This window comes from Petromyzon marinus, chromosome 46, assembly GCF_048934315.1.
Source record: "Petromyzon marinus isolate PM22_M1 ecotype Great Lakes invasive population chromosome 46, UKy_Petmar_22M1.pri1.0, whole genome shotgun sequence".
Classification (NCBI taxonomy): domain Eukaryota; kingdom Metazoa; phylum Chordata; class Hyperoartia; order Petromyzontiformes; family Petromyzontidae; genus Petromyzon; species Petromyzon marinus.
This window is the reverse complement of record NC_133712.1, coordinates 14,091,911-14,112,135: the sequence shown is the minus strand read 5'-3', so window position 1 is coordinate 14,112,135 and position 20,225 is coordinate 14,091,911. Positions and strand designations below refer to the sequence as shown.

The window sequence follows — 20,225 nt, the reverse complement described above, 5'->3', positions numbered from 1 at the left end:
TTGTCTCCCTAGTGGCGATGTTTACACAATGCACCAGGTACTCATTTGAGGCTGAGTCGACCTCGGGGAGGCCCAGGACCGGTTCAGATAATCGTCACTGGTGTTGGCCTTGAGCGGGAATCGAACTCGGGGACAACGGGGTTCGAAGCGCAGCGCGCTAACCGCTACAGCACCGCTCCCCTTACTCACTCACACTCACTCACACCTCTTCACGCAGGGCCACGCAGGGCCACACCGGGGGTTGTGCGGCAGCACCGACGTGAGACCAGACCCCCAGGTTACGTAAAACTCTTTTTTTCATTTCAGGAGAGAAAAAAAAACACAGTGGCGTGCATTTACATCGTTCTCCGCGACGCGAGTGCGCGGGGAGGAGGAAGGCAGAGGAGGTCCTGGGAGCCACGGTGGCCGAGTTGGATACCAGGACCAGGGCAAGGCCATCGGTTATGACCATTGCACACATTTGTAAACAAGAACCCACACGCAGCAACAATAAAAATAACGATCAGAAAATCGTCATCACCATGACCACCATTGTCATCATCAGCAGCACCACCACCCCAGCATGCGCTGTCTCAGCGCCGCATTCCGAGTCACAAGCTCGGCTCAGCCTTGAGCCGCTCAGCTGCTTCAAAAGATGCAGGAAGCGGGCTCATCCGTGGCTCGGCTGAGTTCATGTAAACAGTGAGCGCAGCTTAAACCACTTGAGCCAGAGCCGTGACTAAGAATGCGGGCCCAAGCGTAGTGTGTACAGCTTTCAAGGCAATGGAATAGACCACCTCGGCATGGCCTTGTTACGTACTCAGGTTTGGAATTTCGGCCATTCCTACGGCGCAAAGCCGTCACGGAGATGCATTGTTTCACAGACGGGTAGTGTGCCAGGAAGGGGCGATGTTGCCACGTGTTTTAACCCAACAAAGCTAATTCTTGGGCAATTGTTTAATTCATGAGTCACGCAAACTAGCAGTGGATTGAGCGTGGACGACGATGATCGTAAAAGGGCGGTGTGACACGACCGAGCAGAGATTTGCGGTTCGAGTACTGCGGCCGCCCTGGTTAATACTGCGGCAAATCAACCAAAAATACTCCGTGCCGTTTGCTTCCCAGTGAACGTTAATGATTCTGCGACTCGTAAAAAATTAGCAGTAGGCCATGCGTGCAGGCGTTACGGTCCACGCAATTGACAAACATTTAAAAATTCCGTAAATTTTCCTCAATTGGGAAGATATATCATTGCACCCACCGCACAACTTAGCAAGACCCTCCTGAAAACAATCTAAAGTCTCGACGAGGCTCTCCTGGGTCAATAAAGGTTGACCGTAATTAGCAACGATTGGGCCAAATGTCGCTCTCCGATGACTGCTTCATGTGGTCTCAATTCTTAAGCCATCTCTTACGGCTGCATCTGTTACCTGCTTTTCTGTCTTACCCTACTCCTTATGGATGTCGTTGTGAATCTATTGCTATGTGAATGTATCGGTCACAAAGGACATCTTATTTGTCTCTCTGCGAATCTATGAGTGTATATATTGACCTCTACGCGAGTATTGGTCTAAGGTTTGGTCTCTATGAATCTATTGCTCTGTGCGACTAGCTATCAGTCTCTAAGGTAATCTATTGTCTGTGAATCAATGGGGTCTCTTAAGTTTATGGGTCTCTCTCCAACATGTTCCTGCCATCAGCTCCATTGCGACAATGGGGCCTGCAACACCACTATGTTCAGGCTTGATCTCCTTCCTCTAGATTATATAGCCCTGGTATCCAGTTCCGTCTTCCCCCTCCTGTATAATTTCCACATTTTCGTCAAATATCCCGGGTCCAGGATCCACCTGCCTTCATTCATTCTCGCCACGTGTCCAGAGCCTCCCGAGCCTTCTTTACGCGACTGTTTAACAAGTCGGACGCTGCTGATGAGACCCAGAAGGCGAATCGGCAATGCAATTCTGCCATTTTAAAAGGGGGGGGGGGGGGTTAAGTCTGTACAATGCACGTGATCAATAAAAACAATTCTCTAGAGACCCCCCCCCCCCACCGTGTAGCCCAACACGGAGCGTTGGAGAAAGTGCTGTTAGAGCGCAACTGTGAAGGGCGGCACTGCGCACGAGGTGGTGGTGGTCTGGCGGGCACCACGCCCAGCCGACTTGGTCTCCCGAATGCTGATGTTATTACACATCGCACCAGGTACCACCGGCCGCTTAAGGTTCGTGGGGAGTGGTGGGGCGCAGTGATAAATTCAGTCGTTCGGAATTAATTGACAGACTCAAACTAAGCGAGGCCAAGGACCCGGTTCAGGTATTCGGCACCGACGATGACGGCCGTGGCGAGGAATCGAGTAGAGGACATGGAGTTTGTGGTGCAGTGCGCCAACTGCTGCACCACTGCACCCAACAGAAGCAACACACACAGACACGCCGAGACACAAACCAGACTTAGCTCCTGCCAAGCATTAGGGCCGATGGCGCACGTTTTCACAATGAGATGTGAATCTCAAGGGTTTGTATCCTGATCAGATGTATATTTTATTTTACAGATGGGTGAAGGTGCAGCCCTGCATTGGCTGGCTCTCGCTACTGCTGGTGGATGGCGCTCTAAAGAGTGTTTGGCCTACTCCTCCACGATGGTCACACTTTACCCCACTAAACGTGGCCTACCGATCGACTGCGGTGACCCCATTAACGGTGATGGGTGGACAGCAGCGGTGTTGGTGGATTAAAAAAAACCCGCTCCATTATTTCAACTGCCACGCCAGGAGATTGAACCAGCGACCTCTGGATTGCATTTCTCGTATCATTTACAGAGTGAACGTGCCATTTACAAGCAGCCAATTTCAGTTTCCCAAAATAATGCATCCTCTCAATGTTTGTACCTGGGCGTGCGACTGATTCTGGTTAAATACAAACTTATTATAATGAGGCTACACCTGGTTGTTGAGTGTCAGCAAAGTCGAAACTCAGTCCGGGATTTTCTGACGTCTGCACCGCATTGGTTTTTGTGAGGCCACAGCTCAACGAGGAGACCCAGATAGTTGCCTCCACCACCAAACGCCACGAGGAACCACGGACGTGGAAGATTGTCCACGGCTCGACGGGTCGAACGTCGACTCTCGCATTGATTTCCACAAAGCCCGCGGGGCCCAGCACTCCAACGTTGCGCTCGGGTCGCACCGTGGTGTCCGTCGCAATGTCCGATGTTTCGCTCGAGGCGTTTGGGAGCTTCCGTAGAAACTTAGGAAGCTCCGAGCGCATTGAGCAAAACGTCGGACATCGTGAAGGACGACACGCGGTACGACCCGAACGCACGTCAAGAGCGCTACACAGCACAACCGTAACAGCAGTCTGCGTTAGCGATAGGAGGCAGCGTTAGAGATAGTGGACAGGGTTAGAGATTTGAGTCAGAGATAGAAGGCAGTGATCGGGATAGGAGAGTGTGAGAGATAGGAGTCGTTGTTAGCGATACGAGCCAGTGTTAGAAATAGATCGGAGGCAGCGTTAGACAACGGAGGAATCGAATTGGAACTCGATTTGAATTGGAACTAAGTGCAGTTTTTAAAGAAGATGCCGGCACGCGGGAGCGGAACGTCAGACAGCATGCCAAGCAACACATAGCAGTACAACCTAAAAACACATGGGAGAGAGCCACACAGCAGCACAACAGCGAGAACTCAGGCAGCAGTAAAACCCCCATGCCTATGCGACGTGCATTCCTATGTACAGGTCACCATCATCACGACAAAAACAGCCATAATACAGGCTGGGTGTGTTCTTGGCGCACGTCAAGAGAACGCATGGATGTATGCCATGGCTCATCTCACCCTGCCGGTCCCGAACCAGCAGTGATCATTCCACATGATTATGGCAGGGCCCAGTCTATTCTGATAAATTCCGAGCGAATCAACAAAAAACGGCGAGGGCGACAATAACAGCCGACTTCCTGGCACAGCCCTGCGACAGCCTCACCCGGTGCCGAGTACTCCTCTGGTCCTCTTTTGGCGACGGCGGCGGCGACAAGGATGACGACGGTGACGACGATGGAGAAATGATGCGGAAGCTGCAGGTGGCGATGATCATTTTGTAGGGAAAGAATGCCAATGACGACGATGGAGTTGACGACGCTGATCTTCTTCGCGTGGCTGATGTTGATGTGGCGCAGCAACTCTTAAATTTTACATTGAGGTGGTTGAGCCAGATAATTGTCAATGGCTTAGCCCGACAATATTTGCAGGAGCTTATCCATATTTACACCCCCAATGAAGTCCCTGAGATCTTCGTATCGCCTTCTTCTAAGGACTGCAAGGTCAAGGCTCTGTTGCTGGGGTAGCCAGGCTTTTGCCATTGCAGCTCCCAGACTGTGGGGCAACGCTTTGCCTTTGGTAATAAGACAATCAAGAATCAAGAGTCGTTAGAGCGGTTTAAATCTGTCTTGAAAACTCGCCTCTTTAAATTGGCCTTCATTCCCGCCAAGTTATGGATGTTTTCCCTGGTTCTATTTATTTCCTGCTTTTCATACATGGTGCGTTAGGATTAAATGCACCTTAAAATGTCATTATTATTGAGTGTTGCTGATGATGCTCGATAATACCAATTGTGAAAAGATGCTGCCGATGGCGATGCTGCAGATGGTGATGGCGCTGCCATATACGAATGTTACTTGCATTGTGCCAACTACAATATTGACCAGCAGTGCATCACACTAATTATGAGCTCAAGAATTAAAAGCCAGGTTGAAAATATAACATTGTAAACGCTTTCTGAAACGCATTTGAAGTTTTATCTACATGTAGTTTGCTGGCAAGTTAATTCCAAGCCTTGGGGCCCAGGGTACGAGAATGCGCGCTCCCCCAAATGTGTTTTGTACGCGTGGGCCGTTGTAGTCAGAGCTGTCTGCAGAGTCAATACCAGCCCCGTGATGAGATTTTCTATGGGTGTGTTGGAGTTTTGTAAAAGGCTGGAAATGTGTTTATCTAAGCCGTGTGCATAACGAGGCAAGAGTTTATACACTACCCGGATGTGCACTGGGACCCAGAGCAACTCTTGAAGAGCTGGTGTGACTTGGGTTATGGAAGGCAAGAAATCCCATAAACAGCCTGGCTGTAAGGGAGCGATTGTAGATTTGGGCAAACTAGCGAGCGCACAGTTGCAGTTGTCTAAACGACTGAGAATAAAAGCGGTTACCAGCTTACCCATGGTGCCACGGATTATGATGGCAATTGCTACTGATGACGCCAATGATGATGGTGCTGCCGATGATGCCGATAACTGATATATGGTGACGATGGTGACAATCCTGAGCCTCCCCAACAAGGATTGGAACCTAAGGCCTCAGGCTCCCGAGCCATCACCGCGTTGCCGCCACACGCACACACGTGTGGGTGGGTATGTACTATTGACGCACGCACCTTATGTCTGTATGTATATATGTACACGCGCACATCACACAGCCATTAAATAATGAGTTTGTTAATTATAATCGCAGCTCAATTAAATCAAAACCATGCAACACGACACTGATCCTAGGCTCCACTACTACTCCTCTTCCTCCTGCTCTCCTCTTACCAATTTTCCACTGGCACATCCGAGCCTAGCCAGCAAGGGTCCCTCGCAGCACCGGTGGTTTTCCACCGGCTATTTGCAGAGCCGAGCCGGAAACAAAGCATGCGACGACGGGCTCACAACAACTTAGATGCGATGCGCCCATAACGTGACAAATGGCTTGGAGCGACATCGGAATCTGGCTAGGGGCAAAGTAGGACCGTGACTTCGGTTGCTGGAACTCAAAAGAAGTGTCGCCGCATCATTTGCACGGGGCTCTCGGCTCCTGCAGTGGAAAAACAACGCTGGCGCCTCCTGAGCCGCACGCTGGGCCAGCTTGGCCCTGCCCTGGTGTGGCTCGGTTGTGCAGTGGAAAAGGCATGCTGGAGACGGTGGAGCAGTGGGAAGGAGCGTCCGGGAAGTGTGGGGGGGAAGCACAGGAAGCGTTAGGAAGCACGGCGGTCTCTGTGGCGGGGGTCTCTGCCACCCCCCCCCAGCCCCCCACTTCTCCCATGGCTGCCCACCACCCCCCCCCCCCACTCTTCAATCGCCTGTTTTGGTTTTCAAATCAAATCTACATGCGTAGTCACAATTCACCCTCTCCCTCCCTTCCCGAAAAGTGCAAAATAAATTTTAAAAAATCTAAACCATCACTTTAACGACGACGATAACGCACCTTGACTGCCAAATTACTCCTCTCCGCTCACTACTCGCCCCACTATTGAGTAAAGCTGGTTCCACACCCGAGCGATCGGCTGCGCAACCAAACCGCTCTGGAAACGACACAGATCGATCAGCATCCGAAGCCGCTTTGTCCAAGTCTGGATGAGAAGTTGCGCGATGAGGACTTTCAACGGCTTCAGGCAATCAGGATCCTAATGGCCGTTCGACCAATCGCTGCTCGCGAATGTGTGGCACAAGGCGAAACGCGTCGCTACATACTGGATTCGGTCTTTACTGCGAGCAACAGAGTTGCAGAGATGTCCACACGTAAGCGGTTCCCCGTTGCACACCAGGCCACAACCGAGTTGCAGCAACTAATCGCTCAGGTGTGGAGCTGGCTTAATGCACACACAACACACGCATGCGTCGTGGTGATATCCCCCCCCCCACCACCACCCTCCACCCCACGGTAGCGCCCCCCATATGCTCACCGGGCGGGTGAGCGAGTGGGCGAGTTCACGGGTCCCCCACTCTGTGACTCGCCCACCCACTTCCTGCCCAGCTCCCTCCATCCCGGCGAGTGGTTAAGGGGACGCGTGAGCGGGGCGAGCGGGTGAATGAGCGGGCGAGCGAATAGACAAATTAATGTGTCACGCAGCCTGGCATTGCGTGTCTCCCCTCCTCACCTCATGGTTCACCCGTCTCCTCGCCTCCTCACCCAGTGAGTGAGTGAGCAAATGGGTGAGTGGGAATGTTCACGCGTCACCGCAGACTGGTTTGTGTGCGTCCCATCTCATCCCCTCCACCCCGCCCTCCCACTTTCCTGGCTCGCTCGCTCGCCAGGAAAGTGGGCGAGCAAGCGAGCGAGCGGGCGAGTTCACGTGTCGCGCAGGCGATCGATGAGCTGCCAGCTGAGTCCGAGCTGCAGCAGGTGGCGTGGGGAGGCGTGGGCGAGGCAGGGCGCACTGGCGAGCAGCCGCTCCCAGCAGAGCTCCAGCAGGCTGGGCGCCGTGAGCCAGGCGCGGTACAGCGACGGCGTACGCCGGTTCTCCTGGATGCTCACCACACCGCCGTGCACGTACATGCAGCCAGCCTGCACGCGTGTACACACGCACGCGCACGGGGGACGCGTTGGTACGAGACACAAATGCACAAAGACAAATATCTCCTTCCACTCGCACTTCTGAGCGTCATTCACCCCGCCCCTGATTTAGATGCTTCGTGGGGCCAGCAGAGCACGGTTTTGTTCAAGCTCAGTTGGGCTCAGTAAAATTAACCTTATGGCGGTACCCCGGGGTACCATGGTACCATAGTACCCCGGGGTACCATAGTACCCCGGCTCTCGCATAGTGTCCGTGATGCAATCACTGTTAGTCTGTTGATGGTCGGCGATGTGGCAATCGACTAATCTCGACGAGCTGTACACTACGATGCACTAACCACGGTGCGTACCCAGAGCGTTCAGGGTTGCGGCACAATCGTCCTCGCTGCGTTTCGACATCGTGGAGTAGCACTGATTTCGGATTGATTGGTACCCCAGTTGCGGAGTTAAGTAACACCCCTGGAAAAAATAGTGTCCCAGAAATAAAAGATTTAATTGCCTCGGCCATTTTGTATTATTTGGTACCCCAGGGTAACGCCATAAGGATCGAATGCCAGTGCTTTATTTATTTATTTCTGCCTCTGGTCAAATCCATTGGGCAATGCTAATTTTCGATGGAGACCTGGTTACACCAAGCTCCAACAAAACACGAACAAAAGAATCCAAGATCCACCCGTGCCGTGCTGGCTTCATCCCGACCTCGTCCTGGCCCCGTGCTGGCACGGTTCGGATGTGCGAGTGGAAAACGAGTAAAATATTTTTTTGCGTAGCCCTTAACAGAATGTTTGGGAAAATCGCTGTTAGCGAGCACCCATTTACACGTACATACACACGTTGAGACATACAGGATGAGGTGCCACGTTGCTTTTAGTCCACAGCAAGGAAAGGGATGGTCGGTATTGGTTAGGTTAGTGTTAGATTTATGGTTAGGGTTAGGATAGGATTAAGAGTGAGGTTATGTTTGAGTTATATTAGAGGTGATAGTTAGGTTAGAATTTCGTTATGGTTAACAGTTAGGTTAAAGTTATGTTAGGGTAAGTTTATAATTAAGAGTAAGGTTAGGATTAGTTTATGGTTGAGTGTTAGCTTTTGGTTAGTGTAGGATTAAGAGTTATGTTAGGATTAGATTAGAGTAAAGAATTAGGTTAGGGTTAAATTAGAGTTAATTTATGGTTAAAATTGAAGTGCCATGTTACGTTTGGTCCACGAAAATGTGGCGGACGGGCGGGGAGTTTACCGGCGTGACGGCAGCACAGTGGAAGTACGCCGGCTCGGGCATCTCCGCGGGCAGCTTCGTCCACTGGAAGGACCCCAGATTCAGCCGCCACAGGTCACCAAAGATTCTCTCTCCATCATAGCCTCCACAGATAAACACGTCTGGGACAAAGACAAAGATCCCACTTATAGCCACGCAGACTGCTGGGGCAAGTGCTGTTAGCGAGGAGTGTCTGGCGTACAAAGACACAAGTACGTACACTCAGGCAGACAGGCACACGGTCAGATATTATACGGACAGACAGCCAGACATACGGATAGACACACATGAGGATAGACTCACAGAAAGACGTACAGGCAGGTGTTAATATCTCACCGAATATTCTCCGGGTCGCTGGTAGACCAGAGAAGGTGATCATTACCACTCGTGCACAACACATGCACCACTGGTGGAAGGCCTCCCCACACGGTGCAGGTCACGGGGATTATATGGCCATACTTCACCAGGCTAGTCAGTGCGGCTTGGTGAAGGTGTGCCATGCCGGCTTTAATTGGTGCTTGCTAACAACACTGGCCCCATCAGCCTGTTAAAGGCTATAGGGGGGATCTTTGTCTTAGTTTGCAGTTGGTGTTGGTGGCAATGCGGTGGTGAAACCTCGGCACAACGGTGGCCGTACCTTTGCCGATCTGCACGCAGCTGTGGCATCGCCTGGCAGCCGGGAATCCTGGTGGCACACGGACACGACGTCACAAGCTCGCGTCATCACCTCGTCTCAAGCTACCGTTGCCACAAACCAAACTGAAGGTGTGCTACGGAGAAGTGTGCTCACCGATCTTATCATGAGGCTTGGTCATGATCTCCTCCCACATGTTGTTTTCCAGATTGTAGGCGTTGATCTGCAGACATGGACACACACGTGCAGATAATACAAAGACCTCCCATATAGATTTAACCACTGTTGGGGCAAGTGCTAGCCAGCACCACGCCCGAATGATGATGTTTACACACCGCACCAGGTACTAATTTAAGGCTGAATTTAACCTTATGGCGGTACGCCGGGGTACCACAGTACCTCGGCTCTCGCATGTCCCCGTGATGCAGTCATTTTTATTCTGTTGATGGTCGGCGATGCGGCCACCGACTCATCTCGATGAGCTGTACACGATGCACTCTTCAAAGTAGAATTTTCGATAACGAATTTTTTAATGCTGATGTTTGGCGTTTCGACATTGCGGAGTTGCACTGATGTCGGATTGATTGGTACCCCAGCCACGGAGTTAAGTACACCCGTGGAAAAAATAGTGTCCCAGAAATAAAATATTTAATTGCTTCGGCCATTTTGTACTATTTGGTACCCCGGGGTACTGCCATAAGGATCAATTGATCTTAGGGGAGGCCCAGGACCGGTTAAAATATTTATCACTGATGTTGGCTATCAGAGGGAAGAAAACTCGGGTCACCGGGTTCGTAGCGCAGTGTGACAACAACTACGCCACCGCTCCCCAAGCAGACACACATGGGCACACATAGTTACTAGAAAACACACGTACACAGACAGTGGGGACAGTGGGGAGGTGGAGGGCAGTGAGGGGCCGGTGAGGAGGCGGTGGTGAGGAGGTGACGAGGCGGAGGAAGAGGAGGTGGCGTTCTCACCTTGTCGAGGGGGTAGGCCATCCACGAGGTGCCCCCCCCCAGCACGTAGATCCTCGTGTCGTCATGCGCAATCTCGTGCCGGTATCTGCAGCACAACGCGAGCGACACAAACGAGGGGAACACAAAATCAGCAACACAACACGAGCAACACAAAATCACCAACACAACATGAGCAGCACAACATGAGCAGCACAATGCGAGCTACACCACACTAGCAACACAACACGAGCACTAGAAATACAATACAAGCAACAATGCTAGGAACACATCATAGGCAACACAACGCTACTAGCTCTAACCCCCAACACTAACACCACAATCCCTACTTCTTGCCAGGCATCTTGTCTCAGCCATGACACGGCTCACCATCCAAAGCCAAAGAGATTCCTTGTATAAGCCTTAACAGATGATTCTGGCAAGTGCAACTATGAAGGGCCAAGGGGGGGGGGGGCCCCCCCCCCGGGAATACCCCCCGGCACCATGCCCGGCCGCCTTTGTCTCCCAAGTGGAAATGATTACACACCAAACCGGGCACTAAATTTGAGGCCGAGTCGACCTTTGGGAGGCCGAGGAGCAGTTCAGATAATAGTTACTAGGTGTTGGCCGTGAGCGGGAATCGAACTCGGGTCGCCAGGTTCGTAACGCAGCGCGCTTACCGCTACGGTACCGCTCCCCACTCACCCACACACTGTGCTCGCCACACTCACCCATCTACTTTCCCACACAGCCCAGCCCCCCCTTACCGCCAGCCACCACACCTGACCATCACCACCGGCGGCGCTCACCTCTCGCCGGGCATCTCGTCGCGGCCGTTGCAGGGCTCCAGCTTGACCCACTCGTGCGTACCGAGGTCGAGGCGGTGCAGGTCGGTGTTGTACACGTAGCCCGTGGTGCCGCCGAACACGTACAGAGCGCCGTGGATGATGGCCATGGCCTGCCCGTAGATCTTGCTGGGCTTGCGCCCGCGGCTCGGCAGCCGCGTCCAGCAACGCGAGCGCAGGTTGCACACGTTCACGTCGTTACCGCTGCTCTCGCCAAACGGCACGCCCGTGCCGCCGAACGTCAGCAGGCTGCTGCCATGCAGGACGACTACACACGGACGCAAAAAAGACAAAACATCCCCAATTGCCCCCCGCCGTATAGCGTTGGCAGACTTTTGGGGCAAACTCTGTTTTTTAGCGACCGCCACCGATGGAGGCCGGCATAGCACACGAGTCTTTGTCTCCCGAGTGGCGACGATTACACACCGCACCAGGTACTCATTTGAGGCCGAGTCGACCTAGGGGACTCCCATGACCGGTTCAGATAATCCTCAAACACACACCAGGCATCAGCAGGCTGTTGCCATGTAGGATCATTACACTAGCACACACACACACACAAAATACACACAGCCTCCGGCATGCCGGCCGCCTAACCCAAGGCGGCAGTGGTAGCCGTCAACACTCCCTGCCACCCGCCCGCCCGCCCGCCCGCCAGCCCCCCCTCCCTCCCTGCCTCCCTCCCCTGCTCTCGCTCCTCACTCACCGGACATGGAGGCGAGCTCCTTGGGGGTGTAGCCGTCGGTGGGCACGCGGTGCCACGTGCCCGTCGCCAGGTGGTAGCGCCACAGCTCACGGAACAGGGGATACTCCGCGTTCCCAGGCCCACCCGACTCGTCAAAGTCCGGGTTGTACCCCCCGAACACGTAGAGGTTCGCGCTGTCCGCGATGCACCGGTGACCGCTCCTAGCGGGGGGCTCGGGTTCACCTGGGGGGGGAGGGGGCGGTGGACGAAAGGGGGGTGGTTTTGGGGTTCACAGCGGATGAAGAGTTGGGGGTGAGGAGTGGGGTTATAATTAAACGTGGAGTCAGAATTGTGATGAGGGTTTAAGTGAGAGGTCAGGTTAGAGGCGAGGTGAGGAATTTGGACAGCTTTGGTGTGTTAAGGTGAGCTGTGGGGCTATGTATTTAGGGTTGGGTGAAGAATGGGGTTGTGGCGAGGAGAGGGGTTGCGGCGAGGAGTGGGGTCATGGTAAGGAATAGGATCGTAGTGAGGAGTAGAGTTGTGGTGAGGAGTGGGATTGTGGTGAAGAGTGGGGTCATGGTAAGGAGTAGGGTCGCAGTAAGGAGTGGGGTTTTGGTGAAGTGGGGTTATGGAGTTTGCAGGAATTGTGTTTTTTATGTTTGTATGAAAATTTACACTAGGTTTGCAATTGTGTTTAGAGGCAGATCTTCGTCCTTTTATTAACATTATTATTAGACTTGTTTACCCTCGCATAAAAATGATAATGAAATTCATGTTATGGGTTAGGTTAGGTATTTGGCTTAGGGCTTAGGATTATGAGGAAGATCATGAGTTAGGTTTATGGGGTGCACTAATGCTTGGGCTATATCTAAAGCTATGAGCTGTGTCTGGGCTGTGTCCAAGTTATATGCTGCATCAGGGCTTTAGGCTATGTCCAGCTATGGGCTGTCAGAGCTGCGTGCATCTCTCTACACCAGATGGATCTGCACAGGGAGCAGCAGGAAATAATGGAGGCAGTTTCACTCACAGACGGAAAAAGAGCCACGAGCATCGCCTCTCCGCACCATTGCACCACCTCCCTGGCCGCGACACCAACGCCAGTTAACCCAACCGCCAAAGGACACGGCAAACAAACGCACTGGTCTTTTGCCGGACCAATCAGCTGCTGATCACATGGGCCATCAAAGACCGCCACCCAAGGAGGAGTGGCGTTGCCGCTGTTTTCAAGCGAGCGGCTTAACTAACCGTGTTGCTGGTGATTGTGGCGATGGCCGTAGCGTTGATGGTTCGTTCGCCGCTTGTTGGAGAGATTCGCGATTCAAATCCAGTGGGCGAACCTGATTAATGCTGTTATTTTTATTATCATTCCACATGGTAGAGGTGAGAGACGGGCACAGCAGGGCCTTTATGTACACTGCAGTCCTCGTGTCAATCCACTGCTGAATGAAGTTCCGTTTGGCAAGTCTCAGAAAAATGGTCAAAGAAGACGACGGCCGATATGGTTGGAACCAAACAGTGCAAGAAGGATAGAGCATCCACTACCTCTTTTACACTGCACAACCGAGCCACGTTGGCCGTGCCGAACCGGCCCGGCGTGGCTCAGAAGGCGCAAGGTTGTTTTTCCACAGCAGTAGCCGAGCTGAGGTGCTAATGTCACACGTAATGAACGAGTGGGAACACATGCAGATGACGCAGTGACGTCGTCCTCAGTGAACTGACATCCCACCAATTGAATGCGTCAATAACCCCCCACCCCTGGCCCTGCTGAGCCCCGAGCCATATTCAGACATCTTCTTGTGAGGTAAGTGTAGCATGGTTTGGTTCTGGCCTGGCTCGGCAAACAGCTAGTGGAAAACCACCTCTACCACAACGGACCTGTTCTGGCTTGGCTCAGATGTGCCAATGGAGAAGGGGTATATAAGGCTTCAGCCGGGTCCACACCTGAGCGATCAGTTGTGCAACAATTAGGTCTCTGCACCTGCCCTTGTGTTGGTTTGTTCCAAACCCCTCGCCCACATTTTCCACAACCAATCACAGCTCGCAAAAAACGTGCAGCACGTTGCTACAAATCGCTGAGCTAAAAAGCAGAATCTGTCTCGACTAAGAGCAACCGATTATGGAAATTGTTGTAGAGACATCCACACGAGCAATTCAGTGGCACAACCGATCGCCGGAGGTGTGCAGCCGGCTTTTAAGTGGGAGGAACTCCAGGTGAGCACAAAACCGTGATGAGTGGAGGCACTCGGTGGGTTGTCCGACGTTTCAGTGACACGGGCTGGGGCTACGTAGGTAAGAGAAGCGGCGAGCGGAAGAGACCAGGCGAGCACCAGGCCTCTCGCTCACCGCCGCTCACCATCGCTCACCACCGCTCATCGTCAGCAAGGCTCACCTTGATACAAAAACCTGTTAGGGACATGCAGACTGGGGTCGCGCTCCTTAGCAGCCCCGATTCCCATAATCTTCTCGCAGCCTGCCGTGATATAACGCAACGCGGGCGATGGCTTTAGTGGCGGTTGGGTGGCGGCGGTGGCGACACTCTCGCGGTGAAAGCGCGGTTAAAGCTGTGGCGCTAGAGGCGGTGGGGTAAACCGCGGCGGTGCTCGGGATAAAACAACCGCCGACGGCGGTTGCAGATAGCATTGAAAATATATAACAGGTGACATTTCAGGCAATGGCACTTGTTCACGAGCTATAAAGAAGGGGCACTGCTCAAAATGTCACCTATCCTATAGAAACGTGGCCCATATTTCTTCAGTTGGGTTTGGATGTTAAAAGCTCTTCTTGCTTTACCGGTAACCGCACACAATAAGCACGTCCAGAGCAATAAACAAATTTATTATTTAACTCCTCAACTGAGTAGCGCAAGGAGTTGCTGTAGTTGAGTAGTGGCAAGCAATACAGAGGTCGGCGTTTGGATTCCATCTCCTGGTGAGACAGTTTAAAAAAACATGGCGTACATGTCTTAAATCAGTGCATCCGTTATTAAAATTACACTGGAAAGGGTTCCCGGTTATCGTTTAGCAGCCCTAACATATACAATAGCTGACGTTTCAGGCAATGCTCTGTCTTCATGAAGAAGGGCCATTGTCCAAGACATCACTAATCATACATTTTATCCTTTGGCCAGTGTTTTATGATTGACAGATGCAATGAGTTATTGTTATTTGCGTTTGTGTACTCCTGCCAACTTTATTATCACCAAATATGTTTTTATTTTGCGGATGTATTTGGGTCGTTGCATAATTTACCATCCCAAGGCAAAACAGTCAAGGTAGTGCAGCCCTGAAATTACCTGCCTACTCAAGCCACAAGAGAGCCCCTCCTGAGGATATCCTTGGCCTACTCTTCCACGTTGACAAGACATCTTTGAAGAAGTAGGAATACCCACCCTTTACCCCACCACACGCGCCCTGCCGATGGACTTACCGTAGTGCAACCTTTAACACTGCTGCTTGATGGACAGAGGCAGGGGCATTACGAAACTTGCAGCAAAGTTTCAACTGCCGCACAAGGAGATTGAATTGAACCGGTGACCTCTGATTTGGAAGTCCACCGCGCAAACCATGACACCACGTCACATTCCCAGTTTTTTCCATTACCTAATTTTGGCACCGACTAAAATGTATTTTCACGTTACAAAATGAAACGTTACCTTCGTGAAATCGTGAGTAATTTTGCTAAAAATGTCTATTAATATAAATGAGAAATGCTATGCATTAGTTAATGTCAACTCATGGGGTTATGCGTTACACTCAAACCGCAACAAAAACGTGTTCAAAACGTACAAATTATTTGGTCTCAAAACCCCGAAAATATTTCTCAATGAGAATGTTTACATATTTCTAATTCTTCCAAGCATTATTATTATTTAAATTCCAATTGGAAGCGAAACCACACACGAGATTCGCAGTACACATTACCGAACGTGCCTTCATGGGCTGCAAAGGATCACGTGACGGCCACTGAACCACCGAGCGTGTAATCACAGACTCGAGGCTGTGCAGCGCAATTGCCTCGTCGTATTATTATGCGCAAAACGTTATTTTCATACGCAACTCGTATACAGATTTTGTTTTTAAAGAATACAACACCCAGAACGCAGAGCAATAATCCGCTAAAATGCTGTTACCAGGGTCGACAATATTTCACCAAACCCTCCAGTGCTCAATGAGTGCCACAAAAATGCTACTTGCAGTGACGTACAAACATCGTCTGCGGGACCGTTTCAAATGGGGTTGGAGCCTCTTGTGGCCACCGCGGGCCGTATACACTGCAGCGGTGGTCTCTGTGTGTGGTGGGATAATGAACGCTGATGATTCCCTCTTCAGCAACCTGGCTGGTTTAACCAGAGCTTGATTTCCCAATCAATATTTTCTGGGTCGCTGGGAGACTGGAGTAGGTGGCACGTGACTCGTGCTGTAAGAAGAACCACAGCCACAGCAAGGGGTATGTATACTGGATGTATAATGGATATGTCAGGAGAGAAAATATTTATCTGAGCTGCCAAACTTGGCAGACCCAGCTGAAATGAGGCCTTGGAAATAACCGTCGTTTGCGGGAGGCCTTCATCAAGAGTGGACTGTTCATGGCTGATGATGATGGAGATAACCCACGACAACTATATCCTTAAACCTAGATGTTATCGTTAACTGTAGCCCTGATCTTCTTTGGTTCTTTCGGTAAAGTGACGTAGAATGAGAATAAAATAATAAATTGATAAAATAAAATAACACAAATGTAGCCCTGATGTCACTAGTACTATCACTCACTTGCAAGTATCGATGCTTACGAACTCAGGAAATTAATATGATCGTCTTTCACGTTCGGTTTATGTTTCCGTTTTAATGTCGCCCAACGGGAATTTAACTGGTAATATATAACGCGAACACTGACCCACAGCCTCAACACCAACAACACCTGCCACGTTATGGTGTTCGTCCATCCAAGCACACCATCCAGGCTCAAACATCCTTAATTCCTGGGAGATTCAGTGAATCAGTCACGGGCCAAAGAAAAGTAATGTGACGTTACCGTCAACATGGAGCACGTGAAGGTCACTAAAAGTCAGTTGCATTGAATATCTTCAGTGCCATTTCCCTTAATTCCCTCTGAGTTTCAAATGTAAATTAATGTTATGCAAATTGACCCTCGTTTTTCACAACACGTTTAAAAGTCAAAACAGCGCACTCTAGGAGTGTAGTAGGGTCGCCAACCTTTCCACTACTGCTTTGATCAAACCGGACATATTTATCCGTTAGCCTTGGTCTATTATCAACACTGCAGTATTGTGTTAAGGTCAACACAATGCCACATCAGATCTCGGCGCAAATTAATTCCTGCCACCCGAACACCGATGCCAATTCTCGGACTGTCCGTGCGAAACACCACCTCGCGGCAACGCGAGTGTGTAACCATGAGTAGCAATCTCAAGACCCCAAAAACCACCCTCCTCGGGAACCCCCGAAACCCGAGAACCTCAGACATCGAGACACCGTGAAATATCTGGCACCTCAAAACACCACAAACGCTACGATTCCGGAAAACAGATATCCCAAGACCCCGGGACCACCGACACAGTAATCCCAATGATATTATGACCCCAGAAACCCAAAGGTTACCAGGACCCCTGAAACTAACCTACTTTACGAGGTAAGGCACACTGAGATATATAGCTCTTTTTTGCAGAAGCGACCGGGCCTCAAATGATAGCCTTATCACGTTGAAATGTATAACAACCAAAAATGTTGGAGGGGGAAAACTGGAGGTCCCGGAGAACAATCCACGCGACCACGGGGAGAACACACAGACTCCAATTATACAGGAGGCGCCACGGTCGGGATCGAACCCACGAACCTCCTGTACATCAGGCGAGGTAGTTAACATCTCGCCACCATCAGAGACCCTGGGGATCTAAAGATGCGAGAGTTCCCAAATGACCCCATGAATCACATGGTTCCACGAAACCACGGAACCCATAGGGACCTCAAAATCCCATAAACCCGCCCCCCCCCCCAAATAATCCAAGAACCAAAGACCCCGAATACCCGGAGCCAACAAGGACCACCTTGATATATTCGGAACCCTAAACCATGAGCTTCTCACGGTCGTAAAACCCCAACGTAGTCAAGCGTCACAGGGACCCACGAAAACCGCCACATTGGAGCCCTGGAAACCCCCCGCAGTGATCCCACCACCCCGCATCGCTCCCCGCAACAACCTCGGGCCCTCTCGCCCAGGCCTTACGCACCTGCCGCCCCGAAAGGCCCCCACCCGGGCAGCCGCACGAAGCCGCTGATCGGCGGCGCTTCGGCCATGTCGGCGCGGGGGATCTCGGCGATTTCAGTGTCTCGCGGGGGTGGTGGTGGGGGGGTTGTTGGTGGTGGTTGGTAGTGGTGGTGCGGGGGTAGTCTAAGGAAGAGGGGGGGGGGCGCCGTTCGTGAGGACCCCCGAAATGCCGCGGTGCCTCCTGCCCCGCGCACAATGGCCAGGCCGGGGCGGTCGGGCGAGCGAGCGGGGGAGGGGAAGGGAGGAGGAGGGGGGAGGAGAAGGGGGGGGGAAGGAGGGGGGAGGAGCCAACAGTGACGTGGGCGTTGAACGTCATTAAAACCACGCGACGTCGACGTTTAGTCGTGCGCCATCTTGCTAAGGAGTGACCCGCGCGCTTCCCGGTGTGGGGTCACGAGAGTCTACGCCGGGGTCCGACGCGCGTAGCGATGACGTCGTGTGAGAAGTCGCCGTCGTTGACGGCGTTTTGTTCGCTTCCCCGAGCCAAGATGGCCGCCGCGGAGTCATCCGTTGCCCGGTGGGGTGAGCAGGTGACCGGCCCGACAGAGTCACGTGGCCTGCCATGATGACGAGACAAATGCAACAAAGACAAAGACCCCCCCCCCCGTGTAGCCTGTGACAGACTGTAGGGGCAGGTGCTGTTAGTGAGGACCAATGAAGGCCGGCACGGCACGCGAGAGGGTGGATGGTCAACACCACGCCCGGCCGCCTTCGTCTCCCACAGTTGCGATATTTACACATCGCACCGGGTGCTCATTTGAGGCCGAGTCGACCTAGGGGCCGTCCATAAATGACGTCACGCACCTAGGGGGGGGGGGTCAGATATTCGTGACGATGTGCGACGAGGGGGGGGGGTTGAGAAATGTGACGTCACATCAAAATGCGCAACTTTAAATAAATATAGACAACACGTTCTACTAAATTAAATATACTTTTAAATAAATGTTTTCTCCAACAACATCAGAGTGCAGCGCCACATTAAATACGCACTACAATGACAATAGTTTAAAGCGATTTGAAGCAAGTTTTATTTTCAAAATGGAAATATGGTTGGGGGGGGGTGCAGAGCTTTGTGACGTCATAGTTGAGGGGGAGGGTCTGACTTTTTATGACGCCGTGTGACGAAAGGGGGGAGGGGTCAAAAATCGTCTAAAGTCGCGTGACGTCATTTATAGACGGCCACCTAGGGGGAGGCCCGGGACCGATTCGGATAATCATCACCGGTGCTGGTGGCCGTGAACCGGAATCGAACCCAGGGGTGGCCGGGATCGTAGCGCAGCGTAGCGCTGACCGCTACACTACCGCTCCCCGCACGATGTGAAACACGACGTGGTGCACAAGCAACAAAGAACGTGAAACGCGCTCCTCTGCGTCAATTAAACTACGGTGGCGAGACGTTATCTCCCTGGACTGGTTTGCACGAGGTCATCATGGGTTCGATCCTGAGACCCTGACGCCTGCATTATTTGGAGTTCGTGTGTTTTCACCGTGGTCGCGTGGCATTTTCTCCCGAGTCCTCCGGGTTTCCTCTCCACATTTAGAATCATGCGTTTGGATTTGGATATCACTATAAATTCCCACTTAATAAGTCGCTTCGATGAGCGTGTGGCCACGTCGCCTCTGAAAAAGAGCTATATAGCCCAGTAGGCTTGACCTGTTAAGTAAACGTTTAGCTTACACAATAGGGCCCTGATGAACATTACAGTTTGAAAATGTTTCCTAATGAAGGCTTTTATTTGGCATTAATAGTTGCCTAATAGTATCAATACAAATATTAACATTTGCTGGCACATTGCATCATGGGTGGACCTGTTGCAGTGAGGTCAATGAGACACATTTCTTGTATCATTAATTATACATTCCTCAACACATTCGCATCATAAAACTTGCCTTAAATTATAAATATACTGTATGAGCTTTACTACCCGGCTTCGCCCGAGACTTGGATTAATACACGGCCTACGCGGAGGGTGGGGGGGGATGCATGACGTCAGCAGACACACTGCGTGACGCTGCCGCATGCGGGTGACATCACAGATGTGACGTCAACACTCACTTGCCGTGCAAAATATATCCATTATTGCGCCCTCCCTCCCCCCCAAAAAATATACAAAAGTCTATTTTATACTTTTTGCATTGTGTACAGTCTGGAAGCTACCCACATCCCAAATTTAAAGTTTGTTGCATGTTGGGAAGCATGCTAAACATTTAGAACAGACATTCACAAATTTCCCTTTTATATACAGTATATATACGCTACTTGAGCTATTTGGAT

The 20,225-nt window shown here is 51.6% G+C and overlaps 1 protein-coding gene across 3 annotated transcripts; it reads right to left on the bottom strand.

Moving 5' to 3' along the window:
- Positions 1–278: 278 nt before the first annotated feature.
- On the bottom strand, positions 279–18,208 carry KLHDC10 (kelch domain containing 10). 3 transcript variants are annotated; one of them, XM_032971587.2, is made up of 9 exons: positions 17,913–18,208; positions 14,055–14,135; positions 11,687–11,908; positions 10,945–11,248; positions 10,160–10,244; positions 9,336–9,402; positions 9,183–9,230; positions 8,528–8,667; positions 279–7,281 (listed from the first exon to the last, which is right to left on the bottom strand). In XM_032971587.2, exons 1-9 carry the CDS (start codon positions 17,977–17,979, stop codon positions 7,066–7,068), a joined length of 1,230 nt encoding a protein of 409 aa, XP_032827478.1. In that variant the 5' UTR covers positions 17,980–18,208; the 3' UTR covers positions 279–7,065. The 3 variants fall into 3 exon arrangements, with proteins under 3 accessions (XP_032827478.1, XP_032827480.1, XP_032827481.1); XM_032971589.2 differs by lacking the exon at positions 14,055–14,135 and having other exon boundaries at positions 17,913–18,207; XM_032971590.2 differs by lacking the exons at positions 14,055–14,135; positions 17,913–18,208 and adding an exon at positions 12,693–14,042.
- Positions 18,209–20,225: the final 2,017 nt, after the last annotated feature.